The sequence below is a fragment of the Myxocyprinus asiaticus genome, chromosome 41 (assembly GCF_019703515.2).
Source record: "Myxocyprinus asiaticus isolate MX2 ecotype Aquarium Trade chromosome 41, UBuf_Myxa_2, whole genome shotgun sequence".
NCBI lineage: Eukaryota > Metazoa > Chordata > Actinopteri > Cypriniformes > Catostomidae > Myxocyprinus > Myxocyprinus asiaticus.
In genome coordinates, this window is record NC_059384.1 from 2340001 (window position 1) to 2363453 (window position 23453).

Here is a 23453-nt window from a genome sequence, read left to right on the forward strand (position 1 = left end):
ACATTAAAAAATATATTTTTAATTGTTTATATATATATATATATATATATAATAATATAAAAAAAAAAAAAATATATATATATATATATATATATATTTTTTTTTTTTTATATTATTATGAATTATTTAGCCTTTTTTCTTTTTTCTTTTTTTGCATATTCCTTGCAATATTTTGTCGGATATAGGCATCCCAAAACCTCAAATAAATTAAGCTGCACTTTCAACTGAGGAAAAAGTTATAAGAAGATGCGCAAGTCACGACAAACTGGTAAAGCCCATTTTTACTCACATTTGGTACTTGGCGAGTGTTATTTTTAGACACAGGTTGTGCTCTTCTTAAACCCGGCAGCATTTCTCGTGTTAGCTTCTCTCACTTTCTCTCTGAGTATCACAGGTAATGCAAACCGAGTTGAGTTTAAAACTCAAAGTGATTGATTCTACTGCAATGGACAATAGAGAGTAGGAAAGGGCAATACATCATTATGAAGGCTGATGCCAGTGCAATGCCCGCCAGATAAATGGACTTACTGGCATGAAAACGAGAAGAGGAAAGAAAGAGTTTCCCTCCTCCCCCGTTTCTCTCCTCCTACAGTTCCTTGAAGCTCATGAAGGGAAAATTGGAATCCCCATTTCTGGAGCGGCGTAGTTTTTCCACCTGAATTATACATGAGAGTCAAAGTGTGTGTCGTCATCAAGGCCTGATTCTAGATTCTGTTTGTCTGTGTGGGTGGATGCAAGTGTGTGTGTGTGTGTGTGTGTGTGTGTGTTTGTGTGTGTGTTTGTACAAGGAAGGACTGTTGAATTAAAAGTGTGATATATGAGTGTGCGTGTGTGTGTGTGTGTGTTTTGGATAGATGACGCCAATACCAGCCGAGTCAATAGCAAACAGAAGAAAACAAAGGGGACTCCCTGCTCAACTCAATGTAACAAAAACAAAACAGAGTTATGTATGCCCTCATGTGACTAAATGTCTCTCGTTGATTAATACATTAATTAATACCTGTGTTAAATCAAGTAGAATGTAAAATTAGACTGTGTTTGTAACTGTAGCTAACAGTGATAAGAAAAGTATTGCAGCTGACTGTGTAAAATGACTCGACACATCAATTCAGGCACGAACGCTTTCCCTCTAGCAACATCCAAGACACTGGTTCTGATCCGATGGGAACCACAAAGTAATTACGTCCACAAAAACAATGCTTAGCGTGATTTGGAGATCACATTTTCACTCTAAAATGATATTTTTACTCCACTGATATTTAGGTTTAGGGTTGGGGTTTGGGTTTGTGGGTAGAATTGATAAAATATGCATTCCCATTGACTGTTTTACATCATTTACAACAGAAAATATGACTCGCTTTTGGCGCCACCCTGTGGACATTCCTCCAGGAAACTGAAGCTCTCAGGTGCCCTTTACGTTTAACAACACTTCCAGCTTCAGCCACTGGGGACAGTGATTTGAATTTCTGTTAGCACTGACCAATTTCAGCAGCAAAACTTTCGACGTACTACTGCCAAATTCACAGTTTTGATTAATTTGTGCAAATCAGTATTTAGTTTCAATGAATCGTTCAAACCCCTGTTTATTCTCATATTGCAATGTTTGTTTTAAGCAATTAAATACTATCTAATATCCATTAAATATGGGTAAGAACAACACATAACAGTAGCTGACATCTGAACTGTATCACAACAATGGATTTGGCGGGAATAAATAGCATATTAACTGTCATAGCAGTCTAAAAAAGCTATTGTTGACACAACTGCATCAAATTTAGCAATTGTTTCAAGTATTTGACCTTTAACATTATTTAGAGCTGTCAGAATTACAGAAGTGTTAGCACATGTGATTAATTTAAAAAGCTTAATGCATTAATTTTTCTTAATCGCGATTAACGCTTTTATCATTAATAAAGCATAAACCAGGGGGCCTGGTTAGCTCAGCGAGTATTGACGCTGACTACCACACCTGGAGTCACGAATTCAAATCCAGGGTGTGCTGAGTGACTCCAGCCAGGTCTCCTAAGCAACCAAATTGGCCCGGTTGCTAGGGAGGGTAGAGTCACATGGGGTAACCTCCTCGTGGTCGCTATAAAGTAGTTCTCGCTCTCAGTGGGGCACGTGGTGAGTTGTGCGTGGATGCTGCGGAGTATAACGTGGAGTCTGCACACGCGCTATGTCTCCATGGTAACGCGCTCAACAAGCCACGTGATAAGATGCACAGATTGACGGTCTCAGACGCGGAGGCAACTGAGATTCGTCCTCCGCCACCCGGATTGAGGAGAGTCACTACGCCACCACGAGGACTTAGAGCGCATTGGGAATTGGGCATTCCAAATTGGAGAGAAAATAAAAAAATAGAAAATAAAAAAATAGAATAAAATAAAGCATAAACCAGCAAAAAACACTTGTTGGAAGGTCAGAACCTTTGTAATGTGTCCGCACAGAGTGATTATGAATATGCAACCTACAGTATGTGGAGACTAGTTCTTTCAATTAGTCAAACTCCCAGTTAGACTTTGGGAAATGTTTTTGTTACTTGAATTGGTGCTATTTTAGGGCATTTCTATCTTTATACTGTTAAAGACTTTGTTTGGAAAATGTTAATAAAACATAATATTGTTACATAATGTTTTGTTTTCTATCCAAAGATGGAAATAAATGCATTGTGACAGGAAAAGGTATATATAGTGTCAAATTTCAGCACTTTCAAAATCTGCAGTTAATCATGATTAACTACAAAAATAAAATATGTGATTAATCATGATTAAAAATATTAATCGACCGACAGCACTAATCTTATGCTTACAAATTAAAAAAGGATTATATCCCCTGAAAATATAAAAGTTTATTAAAAGTATCAGTTTTTTTATTTCTGTGCTGAGTGACTCCAGCCAGGTCTCCTAAGCAACCAAATTGGCCTGGTTGCTAGGGAGGGTAGAGTCACATAGGCTAACATCCTCGTGGTCGCTATAATGCAGTTCAATCTCGGTGGGGCGCGTGGTGAGTTGTGCATGGATGCTGAATAGCGTGAAGCCTCCACACACGCTATGTCTCCGTGGTAACATGCTCAACAAGCCACGTGATAAGCTGCGCGGATTGATGGTCTCAATATTCATCCTCTGCCACCCGGATTGAGGCGATTCACTACGCCACCACGAGGACTTAGAGCGCATTGGGAATTGGGCATTCCAAATTGGGGAGAAAACAGGGAGAAAAAAAAAAAATAAATATATATATATATATACACACACATACACAATGAAGCCTATTCAGTAAATCATAAATAAACTATTCCAAATGATTTTCAGCTGTTTTCTGTGCTGTTCCGTCATTAAAAAAAAAATCTTTGTTTTATGGTATTCATGATATATAAAATGTCAAACTGTTTGTAATACTTTTTTTTCATATACATTTATGTTTAATTAAAAAGTGAATTCAGAACATTCATGTACTGTCTAAAAAAACAGCGGTGACATTTTGCAACACTAAATGCCCAGCGTTGCAATTGCAAATTATTTTTCCAAAATTCACCCCAAAACAAAACATGCATAAATCATTATTTGTATAACCAATGGCCCAAGGAGGAGAATTTTTTCTTCTCTGTACCAATCGTTGGATCTCGTAGGGTTAAAGATGCTTCCTCTGCAAAAACAATCACCCTTTAAAGCTATTTAAGTGCCAATACGGCACTCAAATATATCATCAAAAGACTGAAAAGAGCTAAAAGATGTGTATCAAATTAATTAAGAGAAAGCTTTGCCATCTACCTTTCGATCACATGACATTTAGTAAACATTAAAGGGTATGACGTCAAAGGTATGCAAGTGTTCTTAGTCAGCACAGTTCAGGATGGTGCTGGTACAAGATGATCTGCAAACACACAGCTGAAAATATAAACAGTGGAAACTATGATTGCTGCTGCTGCTGCTGTGCAATCACTGCAAACATCTGCCGACAACCTCCTCTGTAACTCTTTCTCTCTCTCTCTCTAGATAATGATCTTTGGGACATTATTTCATGAAACCAGAGAAAAAATCCTTGTGGATGCATGGCTGTTGGCCAAGAGCAGAACCCCGTTGAGCTACAACAGTTGGAGGTAATCACGCCCAACTATGAAAAACAAAACAAATCTAAACTAGCAAAAGCAAACAACTTCTAACAAAAATGCTGATGTATGTTTCCAGAGCAAAACGAACACAAGCAATCAAACAGCTCCTCCATGTAGCGTCTAATGAAGCGTACACTTCCTGAGATTTAATAAGGTTTGTCCTACCGTCCTTCCTGTAGAGCGCAATCTCCACCTTCCTCTCTTCCGACCCCAGCAGCGCTTGCGCCATCTGTGCGATGGCCAGTCTCTTGGTGCGCGGACCATACAGGAAGTTGCAGGTGCACGGCTTCTGCATGATCTCGGCACGTGTGTAGCCACACATGTGACAGAAGCCGTCATTGCAGAAGATGATGGCGCAGTTCTCCACCCGTGCATTGGCTATGATGAATTTTCGACCTGTGAGAGAGACAAAATAACAAGTGGGAGAACTCTGAGTATGTTTTGGATAATTAATATATCATCTGGATGTAAACTTTGGATGTAAAAATAATATAATTTCTTGTATTTGATGTATTAATTGTAAATAAATTAAATAAGTTGTTGACCAGTTACATCGCCACTTTGCAGCTCTTTTTGGCCATGAGCCGCCTACTTAGACAGGAAGTGACCACCTGACTGCCATATAAAGTAACCAACCACAGTTCATTTTAGAGATACACCGAAATTTCGGCTGCCGAAAAACTTTGGCCAAAAATTGTATTTAATGCTATTTTCGGTTTTTGGCCGAAACAGAAAAAAGCCTGAAAATCATGATGGAAAATGTAAGCAGAAACCATTGCTTTTATATCCAGCATTATTATGAAAATAATAATAATAAAAAAGAAATCTAAATGTTATATTACATTACATTATTATAATGTAAAATAATATTTGTATTATAAATAAAAAAATAAATATATATATATATATATATATATTATGGGGGGCCAAACAGGAAATAATTATATAAAATCTGAATATATACTTATAATTCCGAATATATACTTGTAAATCCTGAATATATAGTTGTAATTCTGAATATATAAATGTAATCTGAATATATAGTTATAAATCTGAATATATACTTGTAAATCCTGAATATATAGTTTTATATAGTTGTAAATCTGAATATATAGTTGTAAATCCGAATATATAAATATAAAATTAAATATATAGACTTACAGACTTACAGCTATGTATTCAGATTTACAGTATATTTATATATTCAGATTTATATTTAAATATTCAGATTTACAACTATATATTCAGATATATATTTATATATATTCATAATTTACAATTATATATTCAGATATATATTTATATATATTCATAATTTACAACTATATATTCAGATTTATATTTATATATTCAGATTTACAACTATATAAAACTATATATTCAGATTTATATTTATATATTCAGATTTACAACTATATATTCAGATATATATTTATATATATTCATAATTTACAATTATATATTCAGATTTATATTTATATATTCAGATTTACAATTATATATTCAGATATATATTTATATATATTCAGATTTACAACTATATAAAACTATATATTCAGATTTATATTTATATATATTCATCATTTACAACTATATATTCAGATTTATATTTATATATTCAGATTTACAACTATATATTCAGATTTACAACTATATAAAACTATATATTCAGATTTATATTTATATATTCAGATTTATAACTGGATATTCTGATTTATAACTATATATTCAGATTTATATTTATATATTCAGATTTACAACTATATATTCAGATTTATAACTGGATATTCTGATTTATAACTATATATTCAGATATATATTTATATATATTCATAATTTACAACTATATATTCAGATTCATATTTATATATTCAGATTTACAACTATATATTCAGATTTACAACTATATAAAACTATATATTCAGATTTATATTTATATATTCAGATTTACAACTATATATTCAGATATATATTTATATATATTCATAATTTACAACTATATATTCAGATTCATATTTATATATTCAGATTTACAACTATATATTCAGATTTACAACTATATAAAACTATATATTCAGATTTATATTTATATACTCAGATTTACAACTATATATTCAGATATATATTTATATATATTCATAATTTACAATTATATATTCAGATTTATATTTATATATTCAGATTTACAACTGTATATTCAGATATATATTTATTTATATTCATAATTTACAATTATATATTCAGATTTATATTTATATATATATTCAGATTTACAACTATATAAAACCAATAATTCAGATTTATATTTATATATTCAGATTTATAACTATATATTCAGATTTACAACTATATAAAACTATATATTCAGATTTACAACTATATAAAACTATATATTCAGATTTATATTTATATATATTCATCATTTACAACTATATATTCAGATTAATATTTATATATTCAGATTTACAACTATATATTCAGATATATATTTATATATATTCATAATTTACAACTATATATTCAGATTTATATTTATATATTCAGATTTACAACTATATAAAACTATATATTCAGATTTATATTTATATATTCAGATTTACAACTATATATTCAGATATATATTTATTTATATTCATAATTTACAATTATATATTCAGATTTATATTTATATATTCAGATTTACAACTATATAAAACTATATATTCAGATTTACAACTATATATTCAAATATATATTTATATATATTCATAATTTACAATTATATATTCAGATTTATATTTATATATATTCAGATTTACAACTATATATTCAGATTTATATTTATATATTCAGATTTACAACTATATATTCAGATATATATTTATATATATTCATAATTTACACCTATATATTCAGATTTATATTTATATATTCAGATTTACAACTATATAAAACTATATATTCAGATTTATATTTATATATTCAGATTTACAACTATATATTCAGATATATATTTATTTATATTCATAATTTACAATTATATATTCAGATTTATATTTATATATTCAGATTTACAACTATATAAAACTATATATTCAGATTTACAACTATATATTCAAATATATATTTATATATATTCATAATTTACAATTATATATTCAGATTTATATTTATATATATTCAGATTTACAACTATATATTCAGATATATATTTATATATATTCATAATTTACAATTATATATTCAGATTTATATTTATATATATTCAGATTTACAACTATATAAAACTATATATTCAGATTTTAGATTTATATATATTCATCATTTACAACTATATATTCAGATTTTATATAAATATGTCCTGTTTGGCCCCCCATTATATATACATATATATATATATATATATATATATATAATTATTATTATTATTATTATTGTTGTTGTTGTTGTTGTATTTATAATACATATATTATTTTACATTATATTATAATAATGTAATGTAATATAACATTTAGGTTTTAATTTTTTTTAAAAAATTGTTTTTTTGGGGGGGGGGCTTAAAGTAAAAAATGTCATGTGGTGTAACCGTTCGTGGACAGTAAATGAAATCTTATGAATTCTCATGAAAGCTGAAATTCTTGAAAAAAGTTTTTTGTTATAAGTATTTTGGAATAATCTTATAAGTATTTTTTAATTTAAAAAAAATAAGCAGTGAAACTTATTTGTTTTAAAATATTTTTTTTATATTTGAAAAACGTTTGTCCACAAAATGAAAGTCAGGTGGTGTAACCAATATGTAGGTAGCCATTATGTTGTTATATGACAGGAAAACAGAGAGGATGCCTTTAGATCCTTATGTTTAAAAAAATATATCAGATATTTTGACATTTTTATGAAAAGGCACATTTTGTTTCGGTCATTTGGTGTAACCCTGAGAAAACTTCTAGATAATCTTGACTCAAAAATTACTGATATTTGTAAAAATATGTTTTACCTTGAAAAATATGTTTGGAAAATGTTTTGAAATTAATTATAAAGTTAATATACAAGGAAAATATTTGAATATAATATAATTATATGTTTAACTTCATGGTTACACCACATGACATTTTAAATAAAAATGTTTGTTATAAATAATATTTTTTTAGAAAATGGCATACATTTTTCTAAAATTTATGAAACCAAATTTGACACAAAGATTACATTTCTATGAACTTCATTTTGTTTTTAAAACAAAATCAAAATCAAACTTTTTTTTTCATTTTAAGGCTTTTTTTTTAAACGTCACTTGTTACAACAAAACTCTTTTTTTATATATACTTAACATCTAGTCAGTGTGTCTGATATAAATTATCTCACCGCTTCATTGATTAATTTGTTAAACTGATTCAAACCAATAACTTGTGAGTTTATGAGTGTTTTTGGTTCATTACAAGAACTGACTCAAAAGAGTAATTCGTTTGTGGATTAGATTTCATCAGTTGCATTGTGTTTTTGTCTTTTAGTGTAAACAGCAAAAACAATGTGACTAAAAGCGTGTTGTGGGAAATTGTCCAGTTCAGAAATTCAGTTCCTGAGTCATAAACTTCAGAACAGCTGCTCTACCGCTCCAGCTTCTGCTATACATCAAACATGAGGCTTAACGCTGAAAGACTCCACCAAAACATGTCCATACAGTAAACACTTCATCGCTATGACAGGTGTACCATATACAGTATGTGGCGGACACACACGCTGACCTTCACACGACCCCCTCTGTCTACTCCACACACAGGAACTTGAGCCAAGCATTTAAATCATTAGCTGAAGTTCACAGGACTGAAGAGCCACATCAATAAGAGTCTGATGAATGACTCCTGCTGAAGGAACACATGAGTTCTGCAGTCTCACTTTCATAATATTCTGGAGAACTCAAAGAAACCAAAGGCCAACATTGGGAAATGGAGAGACTTTTCATGTGAAAGTGAAGTCAGCAATGATAAATTAACCCCTGTGGAGTTAAATTTCATTCAAAAGTTAACACTAATGATTTATTTTAATGAAGTTCAGTCTATGTGGAAGTGAGAGGTACGTAGATATTCTAGGGTGAATCTCACAAACACTGTCAAGAAATGCTCAAATGTCATAAATCACCCTTACGAAAATATATTATATTTTGCATAAGGGTCATTGAAAAATAAGTTTGACCGCGGTGATAAAAATGATAAATCTTTTACAAATCTAGCTTTTGAAACATTTTGTAGTAAAAAAAAAATTTTAATAACATTTATAGCATTTTTTTTTTAAATAAATAAAAAAATAAAATAACTGAATAATTTAATCATTCAAAAATAATAACTAAAATGGTAAGTGGTGTAAAAGGTATCAAAATACATTCCTTGCATGTTAGTAATTATATAAATAAATTATTAATTTAAAAAAATTGTCTCATTGACTGCACCAGATTTGCCAGTTATTGCTGTGAGATGTTACGCCACTCTTCCACCAAGGCACTTGCAAGTTCCCGGACATTTCTGGGGGGAATGGCCCTAGCCCTCACCCTCCGATCCAACAGGTCCCAGACGTGCTCAATGGGATTGAGATCCGGGCTCTTCTCTGGCCATGGCAGAACACTGACATTCCTGTCTTGCAGGAAATCACGCACAGAATGAGCAGTATGGCTGGTGGCATCGTCATGCTGGAGGGTCATGTCAGGATGAGCCTGCAGGAAGGGTCCACTTGAGGGAGGAGGATGTCTTCCCTGTAATGCACAGTGTTGAGATTGCCTGCAATGACAACTAGCTCAGTCCGATGATGCTGTGACACACCACCCCAGATCATGACGGACCCTCCACCTCCAAATTGATCCCGCTCCAGAGTACAGGCCTCGGTGTAACGCTCATTCCTTCGATGATAAACGCGAGTCCGACCATCACCCCTGGTGAGACAAAACTGCAACCCATCGGTGAAGAGCACTTTTTGCCAGTCCTGTCTGGTCTAGCGATGGTGGGTTTGTGCCCATAGGCGACGTTGTTGCCGGTGATGTCTGGTAAGGACCTGCCCTACAACAGGCCTACAAGCCCTCAGTCCAGCCTCTCTCAGCCTATTGCGGACAGTCTGAGCACTGATGGAGGGATTGAGCATTCCTGGTGTAACTCGGGCAGTTGTTGTTGCCATCCTGTACCTGTCCCGCAGGTGTGATATACGGATGTACCAATCCTGTACAGGTGTTGTTACACGTGGTCTGCCACTGCGAGGACGATCAGCTGTCCTTCCTGTCTCCCTGTAGCGCTGTCTTAGGCGTCTCACAGTACCGACATTGCAATTTATTGCCCTGGCCACATCTGCAGTCCTCATGCCTCCATGCAGCATGCCTAAGGCACATTCACGCAGATGAGCAGGGACCCTGGGCATCTTTCTTTTGGTGTTTTTCAGAGTCAGTAGAAAGGTCTCTTTAGTGTCCAAAGTTTTTATAACTGAAACCTTAATTGTCTACCGTCTGTAAGCTGTTAATGTCTTAACGACCGTTCCACAGGTGCATGTTCATTAATTGTTTATGGTTCATTGAACAAGCATGGAAAACATTGTTTAAACCCTTTACAATAAAGATCTGTAAAGTTATTTGGATTTTTACAAAATTATCTTTCAAATACAGTGTCCTGAAAAAGGGACGTTTCTTTTTTTGCTGAGTTTTTATATATATATATATATATATATATATATATATATATATATATATATATATATATATACAGTTGAAGTCAGAAGTTTACATACACCTTAGCCAAATACATTTAAACTCAGTTTTTCACAATTCCTGACATTTAATCGTAGAAAACATTCCCTGTCTTAGGTCAGTTAGGATAAATACTTTATTTTAAGAATGTGAAATGTCAGAATAATTGTAGAGAAATTGAATTATTTCAGCTTTTATTTCTTTCATCACATTCTCAGTGGGTCAGAAGTTTATATACACTTTGTTAGTATTTGGTAGCATTACCTTTAAATTGTTTAACTTGGGTCAAATGTTTTGGGTAACCTTCCACAAGCTTCTCACAATAAGTTGCTGGAATTTTGGCCCATTCCTCCAGACAGAACTGGTGTAACTGAGTCAGGTTTGTAGGCCTCCTTGCTCGCACATGCTTTTTCATTTCTGCCCACAAATTTTCTATCGGACAGAGGTCAGGGCTTTGTGATGGCTTGCAAGCCTCACCCTTTTTCCTCCAAACATAACAATGTTCATTATGGCCAAACAGTTTAATTTTTGCAAACTGTAGTCTGGCTTTTTATGGCAGTTTTGGAGCAGTGGCTTCTTCCTTGCTGAGCAGCCTTTCAGGTTATGTCGATATAGGATTCGTTTTACTGTGGATATAGATACTTGTCTATCTGTTTCCTCCAGCATCTTCACAAGGTCCTTTGCTGTTGTTCTGGGATTGATTTGCACTTTTCGTACCAAACTACGTTCATCTCTAGGAGACAGATGCATTTCCTTCCTGAAAGGTATGATGGCTGTATGGTCCCACGGTGTTTATACTTGTGTACTATTGTTTGTACAGATGAACGTGGTACCTTCAGGCGTTTGAAAATTGCTCCCAAGGATGAACCAGACTTGTGGAGGTCCAAAAAAATTTTCTGAGGTCTTAGCTGATTTCTTTTGATTTTCCCATGATGTCAAGCAAAGAGGCACTGAGTTTGAAGGTAGGCCTTAAAATACATCCACAGGTACATCTCCAATTCAGTACACCTCCTATCAGAAGCTTATTGGCTAATTGTCTAAAGGCTTAACAGTAATTTTTTATTTGGTGGAGAAATGTTTTATTAAATATTAAATAATATTTAAAACAATATTTAAATAAATTATAATAATTCCAAAATACCAACATTTCTTTTTCAAGAATTTCAGCATTTACATTTATTTATTTTACTGTCTCTGAATGATTACACCACTTAGACATTTTTTACTTCAAGCCCTAGAATAAAAAATAAAATAAATAAATAAATTAAAGCTACTTTGAACTCAGAAATTGTAAACATGTTCATCATAGCAGAGGTGTATAGGGTATTAATGTTTTTTTTATTATTATTTTTTTTAACTAAATAGATCTGAACAAAAGAATAAATAAGCATCATGTCACTGACCCATAAAGAAAATAAAGCCTATTTTAGGACCAAATAGTTTGTTTTGCATTGTGACATTATATATTATTATTATGACATTATTTTTTTAATGTTTCTATTTATTTCGTCCATATTAACAATTTTCTAAAATGAATGCACATAGAAATAACTAACAATAAAGTGATTTGCAAGTATGTGGAATGGATTTAAAAAAATTATCTCCCAAAAAAGGAAGCACTAAATTTATAATAATAGCATGTCAGGTGCTTGTATTTTGTGCTGAAACTACATTTAATGCATTTAATCTGTCGTGAAGCCATAATGGGCTCACCTCAGTGTGCCTGCAAGTCATCATGCTCAAGTTGAAACCTCACATATTTGTAATTTTCATCCCATATAAGGGTGTCCTCACAAAAGCCATTAGTGATAAATTTTCATCAAGGACTGAAGCGTGTGAAGGAGAGTCGGCGTCCCTGGAAGCTCTCTTCAAACTTCACTCGCCATCAGTAATGGACTTTTGTTGTTAATGTGTCACTGAGATAAATGTGTCACTCTCTTTGTATTATTTCTACAGTCTGTGAACAAAAGTTACCCAGCAGCGTTCTCATAACAGATGTCATTTACATATGGAAGTCTTAAAGGGATTTTTCTGTCCATTTTAAAAATCATGAGTCAGAAGATTTAAAAAAGTTATATCACACCTCTCCTCAACAAGCCTCAACAACCCTTTAAAACAGCTAGTCTCCTCTTGCAGTGGCGGTCATTAGGTAATTAGTACGGCAGTCGAGCAGTATTGATGTGCTCTCACACTTTCCTTCAGGCAACATTAAAACAATCACACCAGCAGCAGGTTCTGTTCCTCACAGCCTTTAGCAGCTGTTCTATACAGAGACACAACACAATCGATCTGTCTTTGTCGATGTCCTTCTCTTAGTCCATCTGTCTATCTGTCTCACACACAGGGGGTCCAGAATCAGATGAATTGAGAAAATGTACAGGTCATAAATATTTCCAACCACCCACAAAACTGTTTTTGTCCCTATAAAAATTGTATTATTCAGCTTTAGACATGTGTCTTGCTCCATCATTTTGAGTCACATAGTAATAGTATTAAAGATTTTAGCAATTTACTCAATATACAGTATATTACTATTAATATGTAATATGCTAACAATGACTACCAACATGGTAGCAACATGCTCGCAATGCCTAGCTAAATGCTAAAACATGCTAGCAACATGCTAGCATTGCCTAGCTGCATGCTAAACATGCTAACAATGCCTAGCAACATGCTAGTAATGCCTAGCTACATGTTAAACATGCTAACAATGACTAGCAACATGCTAGCATTGCCTAGCTACATGCTAAACATGCTAATAATGACTAACAACATGCTAGCATTGCCTAGCTACATGTTAAACATGCTAATAATGCCTAGCAACATGCCAGCAACACCTTGCTTCCTGTTAAATCATGCTAACAATGCCTAGCATCGTGCCAACAACACCTAGCTACATGCTAAATATGTTAACAATAACTAACTACATGCTAGCATTGCTTACCTACATGTTAAACGTGCTAACAATGACTAGCAACATGCTAGTATTGCCTAGCTACATGTTAAACATGCTAACAATGACTAGTAACATGCTAGAATTGCCTAGCTACATGTTAAACATGCTAACAATGACTAGCAACATGCTAGCATTGCCTACCTACATGTTAAACATGCTAACATTGACTAGCAACATGCTAGCTTTGACTAGCTACATGTTAAACATGCTAACAATGACTATCAACATGCTAACATTGCCTAGCTACATGCTGAACATGCTAACAATGACTAGCAACATGCTAGCATTGCCTACCTACATGTTAAACATGCTAACATTGACTAGCAACATGCTAGCTTTGACTAGCTACATGTTAAACATGCTAACAATGACTAGCAACACCTAGCTTCATGCTCAACATGCTAGCAATATGCTATCATTGCCTAACTACATGCTAAATATATGAGAAATGCCATGCTACTTGGTAGCAATGTCTAGCTATATGCTAAAACATGCCAACAACAACTAGCAACATGCTAGCAATGCCTAGCTAAATGACAGAAACAACTAGCTACATTCTAAACATGCTATCTATCTAATCAGATCTATCTATCAATCTGTCTATCTATCTGTGAAACTCCAAGCTTTTCGACTTTTTTTAAACTGTCAGACAAGGCTTTTTCAAGCTAACATAAAAAGTTTGTTCCTTGGGTAAATTAAATGAACAGAAATGATCACTGTGAGATGGCCAACACCTAACTTAACTCAAACAATCAGACACATTCAACGGAATCCTATGGAAAGATTTACATTACTGTTCCCTTTTCCCTCAGCGATTCAACATTTGCAGTTCATAAACTGTTCCACTCAATATATCTCAATATATTCAGTAGATAGAGCCGTGCGGACACATACAGGATGTAGAAAGACAATAGAGCCATTTGAGATGAGCCATTAGCTGCCACATTACTGGCAAATACATAATGGAAACAAACATATCTCCCCATCTTTCCATTACCACACAATGCTGCAGTTTTTAACTCTTGCGGTGCCCTCTGAGCGGTTTATCTGTATAACAAACAGCTCTCATCCATCTAACACTGAACCACAACCTCTTTCTGAGAGGAACTAGAACTTCCACTAACTTCAAAAAGCTGCATTTTGTTTTACTAGTGAACCTTTAAAAAAATTCTAGTCAGTAAAGAAGACCATACTGACTCATAAAGCCATGCTCTTTGTTTGATGTAACACAATCCTTTGAGCAAATAAAATCTTTACAGCAAAACAACTTTACCACTAAAATGTTCTGATGAATGTTTATTCCTAATAAAAAGGACAACATGGAGTAATGTGTCATACACCTACTGAGTCAGTAGCAGAGAAGAGGAAAGAAAGAAGATAAGAAAGAAAGAAAGAAAGAAAGAAAGAAAGAAGGGAAGACAGACAGGAAGGAAGGAAGAAGGAAGACAGTGGAATAAAAAAGACAGATAAAGGAAGGAAGGAAGGAAGGAAGGAAGACACAGACAGAGGAAAGAAAAATACAGATAAAATAAGGAAGGAAGGAAGACAGCCAGGGGAAAAAGAGAGGAAAGAAAAAGACAGATATAGGAAGGAAGACACACAGACAGAGGAAAGAAAAAAACAGATAAAGAAAGGAAGAAAGTTGGAGAAAAGAAAAAGACAGAGGAAAAAGGACAGATAAAGGAAGGAAGAAAGATGGAGGAAAGAAAAAGACAGAGGAAAAAAGACAGATAAAGGAAGGAATGGAGGAAGGAAGGAAGGAAAATGAAAAAGACAAAGGAAAGAAAAAGCCAAAGATCTGTGAAAATGTTTCTCAACACTGCAGAATAGAGGGGAAATCCTAAAAGGCATTAACAGGAAGTGACTGACTCCACAGCTGATACTGATAGTGTTGACTGAGCGGAGGTGAAATCTATTAAACTTTTCTCTCCTCCAGCAGTTGTGCTGCTCTCAGTAGAAGTCGTGTCAACTTCATTTATCCTTAAAGTGCATTTACATGATGATGGATCTTACCGCCTTCAGAAGGGCGTGAGATAAAGGCCAGAAGCAAATGTCTTGAGTAAATGACAGACACTTTACGGGTCAGCAGGGAGATTTGCTGTAAAGGTGAGAGTTTAGGTGTGGAATACAGAGGTGACGTTTGCTCTCTGAGATGCTTCTTTCACTGCGGAGGATAAAAGGTCTTTATGCTCCTCGGTGGCAGTGTTTAGCATTTGAGTAACTTCTGTAGATGCAGTTAACCCATTTATGACCATGGGCAACTAAAGTCGCTGAAGACTACCACACTTCTCCATCTGTAGATATATTTTGGGTGACTATAGATGTTTTAAAAACAACTGGCATTCCAGCAGACAACCTTAGGAAGAGCTTTTGACAAATTGCAGGATAATGTGTCATGTGATGGTGTCTCCATTTAATCTAATTGCTGTCTAGTAGGATAAACATTTTATATTAAAGAGGTCTCATCAATGATTCTTTGTTTTGGGAACAGTGTGTCTAACTTTTATCCAGAATGAACCAGCACTGTGACCAAAAAAGACATTTCACAGAAGAAGGAGGAAAGATTGACTGAAGGAAACCGAAGCATGGAGAGAGAAATAATGGATGAAAAGAGAAAACACCCTTGAAGCATTATAATTAAACACTCTTAAGTTCTCAACTGTCTCTTCAAATGGAGGTTTACACTAATCTCCACCACATTTGAGTCGAGGGCTAATTAAAACCAAAGCACAATCAATCAAAACTTTAGAAAAGGAAAGTTCATCTAAACAAACTTTAAACCAGCCTTACCTGAAATGTAAAGAAGTATAACAGTTTCAAGGGCATGGATGGATTGATGGATCGATAATTTAACATTTTTAGGTGAACTATCCATGTAAATGTATCTTACTCAAACTTCAAAGTCAAGACTGATTATAATGCTTCTCTCGCACATGGCGGATCAGTGTCGCTAACAGACTCAAAGAGAGGCAAGAACAGTTAAATGGAGGAAAGTGAACTCATCTCTTTCTTTCATCTCTGAGAAATAAGGAAGCCACCCTGAGAAAACAGCACAATGCATTTAGCAATGAGAAATACCTGAAAGAAGATGGGAAATCCTCTTTGTGCAGCTTTAACAAGGTGGAGAGTGAAGCCAGTTAATTGTATGTGTGTTTAAAGGTTTTATTCAGGTGTTGAATTCTTGGCAGCTTGTCTTACAGATGCTAAACTGAGAAAAGTGGTTAAACTAGTACAAGAGACTGTTATACACAAGCTCACACAAATACAACAACCATACACTATATTGCCAAAAGTATTCGCTCATCTGCCTTTAGACACATATGAACTTAAGTGACATCCCATTCTTAATCCATAGGGTTTAATATGACGTCGGCCCACCCTTTGCAGCTATAACAGCTTCAACTCTTCTGGGAAGGCTTTCCACAAGGTTTAGGAGTGTGTTTATGGGAATTTTTGACCATTCTTTCAGAAGCGCATTTGTGAGGTCAGACACTGATGTTGGACGAGAAGGCGCTCGCAGTCTTCGCTCTAATTCATCCCAAAGGTGCTCTATCGGGTTGAGGTCAGGACTCTGTGCAGGCCAGTCAAGTTCTTCCACACCAAACTCGCTCATCCATGTCTTTATGGACCTTGCTTTGTGCACTGGTGCGCAGTCATGTTGGAACAGGAAGGGGCCATTCCCAAACTTTTCCCGCATAGTTGGGAGCATGGAATTGTCCAAAATCTCTTGGTATGCTGAAGCATTCAGAGTTCCTTTCACTGGAACTAAGGGGCCAAGCCCAGCTCCTGAAAAACAACCCCACACCATAATCCCCCCTCCACCAAACTTCACAGTTGGCACAATGCAGTCAGACAAGTACCGTTCTCCTGGCAACCTCCAAACCCAGACTCGTCCATCAGATTGCCAGATGGAGAAGCGTGATTCGTCACTCCAGAAAACGCGTCTCCACTGCTCTAGAGTCCAGTGGCGGTGTGCTTTACACCACTGCATCGGACGCTTTGCATTGCACTTGGTGATGTATGGCTTGGATGCAGCTGCTCGGCCATGGAAACCCATTCCATGAAGCTCTCTACGCACTGTTCTTGAGCTAATCTGAAGGCCACATGAACTTTGGTGGTCTGTAGCGATTGAAAGTTGGTGACCTCTGCGCACTATGCGCCTCAGCATCCGCTGACCCCGCTCTGTCATTTTACATGGCCTACCACTTCGTGGCTGAGTTGCTGTCATTCCCAATCACTTCCACTTTGTTATAATACCACTGACAGTTGACTGTGGAATATTTAGTAGCGAGGAAATTTCACAACTGGACTTGTTGTACAGGTGGCATCCTATCTCAGTACCATGCTGGAATTCACTGAGCTCCTGAGAGCGGCCCATTCTTTCATAAATGTTTGTAGAAGCAGTCTGCATGCCTAGGTGCCTCATTTTATACACCTGTGGCCATGGAAGTGATTCGAACACCTGAATTCAATTATTTGGATGGGTGAGCGAATACTTTTGGCAATATAGTGTATGTGCATATATGCAGATACATATGCAAACGCAGGCAAAGGAGCTAAACAGCTGATATCAGCCCCGTTCACACATGCAACCTGGTAAATTACAGGAAAATTGTTGAGTTGCCTTTACTGGTAAATGTAGCAAATGTGCTGTTCACACATACGATCAATAAGGAAATTTATAGGTAATGATACAACTTCGCATTAAGGAAAATTGCCAGAGCAAAATTTACCAGTATTTTCAAATGGGTCGTGCTCACACATGACCTCTAAACTGGAAATTGTAGGAAATTTTCTGGAAAAGGCTGTATGTGTGAATGCAACTATTGTGTTGTCATTTGTATGAGTGCCAATCATGGTATGAGTAATTTTAAAGCAAAAAAAAAAATGGTTACCGTGGTATGAAAAATATCAAAATATATTTTTGTTTTTTTTGCTGGAAATTTAACTAAAAGGTTTATATTTTAGTGATAAAGTGGTAATGAATATTTTTTATATAATACAATTATTTTATTACTAATTAAATACTTTAACAATTCTACATCTCATTTGATTATTTTTTCTTTTTATTTGGAACTTGATGGATGCAAACATAACAATAATATCATTTATTTACTATGAACGATAAGTCTATTAATTAGGGATGTCCCGATACCATTTTTTTGAGAACAAGTACAAGTACGATACATCCTTTTCAGTACTCGCAAACAGTACCTGTTTGTTTTATTTTTTCTGAAATTAATATCAACAGTTTATTTAAATGTTATCATCAAAATGGTGTCTAAACAAATTAATTAATTAAAACGTTAATCAAATGTAAATAGAACAATTAATTTTCAACATAAAATTGTAATGTTTATGAAATTAAGTGCTTTTATACAGATCCTCACATCACAATCAAAATGAAAACATTGGAGTTATTTTTGTTAAATAAAGTTCTGAGTAACAGAGCATCACAGATGTGAGATATTGTTTTAATATTCTACTATTACTATTTATTTATCAGTAGTAGTAGTAGTAGTATTACAGTTAATATTACATAACTATACAGTGGTGATATATTTCCATTTAAATTGAGCTATTATTTTGGCAGAAGCTTTTATTTTGAAGCCCGTTCCGTTTCTGTGTGTTTTTGACTGTAGTTTCTCACTTCCGGAAAAGCAGTTGACTAGATGACCCAATGTTATCATTAAACTGCAAATCGATGCTATTTAATTAAATAAATATGTATGTTGTATGTGCCTTGCGCTACAAAGTGAATTAGCGCTCTGCTCGCTGTCATCTGCTACAATCAGAGTGTGCGATGCTCATGATGGTGTTTTCCGTGTGTTAGCCAAGGATCTCTAAAAGTTCTGAGCACTTTGTGTCTTTATGTCAGCACAACACTGGCTCCATACATTCACAAACACTCACATTTAAGTGTGCAGCACATGCAAACTATATATTTATCTAATTAAATTGCAGCCTTTGTGGTTTAATAATCACACTAGGACATAACGTGATTTTAATTTGTAAGCTGAATGTTAACAGAATGACATTCGTACAACAGATGGTATCAGTTTTTGATATCGGAGCATTTTTACAAGCACGAGTACAAGAACATGAGCGCGGTATCAGACCTGATTCCGATACCAGTACCCGTATCGAAACATTCCTACTATTAATACAAAGACAGTGTTGCATTATGTAACATTCAAAAGCAAATTACACAAAACAATAAAACTAATACTAAACAAATAATTCTAACTTAGCAATTAGCGATCGAAAGCATTGTTGACTACACTGGTCACGATGTATATTTCGCATGACATTTTCAAAAGAACCGGCTCATAAGAGTCATTCATTTGGGAATCACGCTATAATGGTCATGCTGTGTAGATTCAAAAGAACCGATTCAAAGGAGTCATTTGTTCGAGATTTGGACTAAACTGGCCACGCTGTGGTTAATGCTTCTGATTCAATAGCGGAGTTGCAGTGCTGCTGAATGGTAGCGCAGTAAACACAGTCAGAGTATGTTAGCACGTTTTTCCATCTGTACTGGCAGAAGAATGCACGTTTGAGAACCGTTAACGGAACCGAAAGTAATGAAAATCATACAGTTATTCTTTTAACCCTTGTGCGTCAATAAATAAAGTTACTTGGAGGTCCTTAGAGGACAAAAGTGTCTGCGTCAAAAAACTGCCATAATAATATTATATATTTATATTATTTTCCACTTTCTGTTAGTTAATTTTTTAACCAACTTCAGTCCTGATCATAACTACTAAATATCCATTCATTTTCAGGATTTTAACCCTTTGCATGCCAGTTTGTTTATATAATGCCACCGTTGTTTTTTACACACAAACACACACACACACACATTTCTCAAAACACACATACAAAACACACTCTGACATCCATATCAACACACACACAATTTTTGCTGCATCATTTATTCAATTGTCCTGCAGTGCTCTATAATACAGCAAACAGAAAATAGGAAAAAAGCTTGTATTTGCTCCATAGGCTAAACATGAGAAAAATGGTGCCATCTGGTGAAAAGTATTAAAAATGTCAATTTTTAAGCCAGGGCTCCGGAATGAAAGCATAATATCATAGAATTCATGATTTTATGCTTTAATGGCACTGGGATCAAATATTGCCATTTTAATGTGTTTCAATGGGGACATTTTTGTCCTGAAGGTCATGAGTGAAACTCTTTTGTGTACACAGTGTATTATAGATATATTATAGGAACTGAGGTTGAAATATCAAAATTCCCCCAAAAATACAAACCTTTGGCAAAATGTATGCCGCTGGCATTAACACAGTCAAAATGATCAAAAAATAAATAAAAATGGAAAAGACAAAAATGTCCCTAAGGTCGCACAAGGGTTAAAAAATGGAAAAATGCTCAGTTCCCAATCCTAGTTAACACCCCTTCATAACAAGTTCTCCCTCATCTTGTCATGTTTAGGACACGTCCCGCTCTAAATTTTGTGTATTAAAGAACAAGAAACGGGTGACAAAGAGGTAGAAAGAGAGAGAGAGAAAGAGAGAACGAGGAAGAATGGACACCTGTACCACGGTGAAATTTAATCACACCAACTCCCCTGATGTGTGCCGATAAGACTGTGATCTCACCCGCTCTCCATTACACAGAGAGAGAGAGAGAGAGAGAGAGAGAAACAGCAAAAGAAAGAGATGGGCATAGCAACAACTCAGCATCCCAGAATACTGGCAGAAGTAGACAATGACAACTCAGCAACGATGTGACAGTGAAGGCAGGCGATGAAAACTATAAATACTCCACCTTAACGCTGAGCAAAGTTCAGTGCGGGTGTGGAAATGTGGCTCTGCACCTCAAACTCTGTACTGATGATTGTTTTCTAGAAGGTCTTTTGTTACAGTAATAAAATTAAAATGAGATGAAAGAACAGAAATATGTAGAAAGATCAGTAGAAAGAATAACAAAGAAAAGAGAGCCAAAGAAGAGATGGATGAAAAGTATACACAAACTCAAACTCAGTATACAAATTAATCTGAGCTGTGCTATCCTCGCTCATGTTATAGCTCTATATTTTTGCTGTATGTCATCATGTCACATTATTTTGATTTTATTTGAATATATTTTTATTTCTCCTAAGGTATTGTAGGAGCAACATCTGAGACAAAATTGATACATCAATGAAACTGAGAACTATGTCTAATTGTTTTACACGGGACGTGGCCCAGCGCTTTCCCTATTCATTTTCAATGAGAGAGACGTGGCAGGCGGCAAAACGGAGGCGGCAGTCTAAGTGGCTCTGCTTTCCAAGATCGTTCACGAGAATCCTGCCGCTTTGTTGTGCATGACTGATTGCAGCGCACACCACGCAAGATAAAAATATTTTATCTCTCCGCAGCTGCTGCTTTTTTGAATTTTGAATGTTCATTTGTAGCCCTCCCATTTTAATTATTGATGTTATGTTATTTACACTATACCAATTTGCCAATACCAATATGAAGTAACATGCAGTCTATCTCTTTAGTCTTTAAAAATGCAGAACACTTCAAAGGTGGAGACAGGTGGCTAGATGCCGTCAATATTTACAATTACATTGTTTAACATTTATATTATAATTTTACATTAATATAAAAAATTGCTTATTACAATATTTATAGTTATAAAACATTTTATGGGGGCCTGGGTAGCTCAGTGAGTATTGACGCTGACTACCACCCCTGGAGTCGCAAGTTCGAATCCAGGGAGTGCTGAGTGACTCCAGCCAGGTCTCCTAAGCAACTAAATTGGTCCGGTTGCTAGGGAGGGTAGAGTCACATGGGGTAACCTCCTCATGGTCGCGATTAGTGGTTCTCGCTCTCAATGGGGGTGTGGTAAGTTGTGCGTGGATCGCGGAGAGTAGCATGAGTCTCCACATGCTGTGAGTCTCTGCGGTGTCATATGGATAGATAGATAGATAGATAGATAGACAGATGGACAGACAGACAGACAGATAGATAGATAGATAGATAGATAGACGGATGGACAGACAGACAGATAGATAGATGGATGGACGGATGAACATATAGACAGATGGACAGACAGACAGACAGATAGATAGATAGATAGATAGATAGATAGATAGATAGATAGATAGATAGATAGATAGATAGACAGATGGACAGACAGATAGATAGACGGACAGATGCACGTACAGACAGATAGATAGATAGCTAGATAGATGGACGGACGGATGGACGTATAGACATACAGACAGACAGATAGATAGATAGACGGATGGACAGACAGATAGATAGATAGACGGATGGACAGACAGACAGACAGATAGATAGATAGACAGACGGACGGATGGACGTACAGAAAGACAGATAGATAGAATGACAGACAGACAGAGAGATATAGATAGGTACATAGATACATAGACAGACAGATAGACAGATAGATAGATAGATAGATGGATAGATGGATGGACGGACGGATGGACGTACAGACAGATAGATAGATAGATAGATAGACAGATAGACAGATAGATAGATGGCCAGACAAAGTGTGAAATGATTAAATCATTCTCGTAGGAGGTTCTCCCGGGGGAATCAGTCTCAGTCTTCTTTAGCAGTTGCCACAGTGATGCTCGTGTATGCTGTTATTCTCTCGTGTTCTCACAGCTCTATAGATGACTGTTTGGAATCAGGTTAAGTACTGACCT

The 23453-nt window shown here is 35.0% G+C and overlaps 1 protein-coding gene across 1 annotated transcript in view; it reads right to left on the reverse strand.

Moving 5' to 3' along the window:
- Positions 1–23453, reverse strand: part of LOC127431505 (potassium voltage-gated channel subfamily H member 2-like) — a 285270-nt gene that overhangs the window by 258935 nt on the left and 2882 nt on the right. The window contains exon 2 of the mRNA XM_051681945.1: positions 4277–4507. Within this exon, the coding sequence (XP_051537905.1) occupies positions 4277–4507 (231 nt within the window). The remainder of the gene's footprint in view (positions 1–4276; positions 4508–23453) is intronic.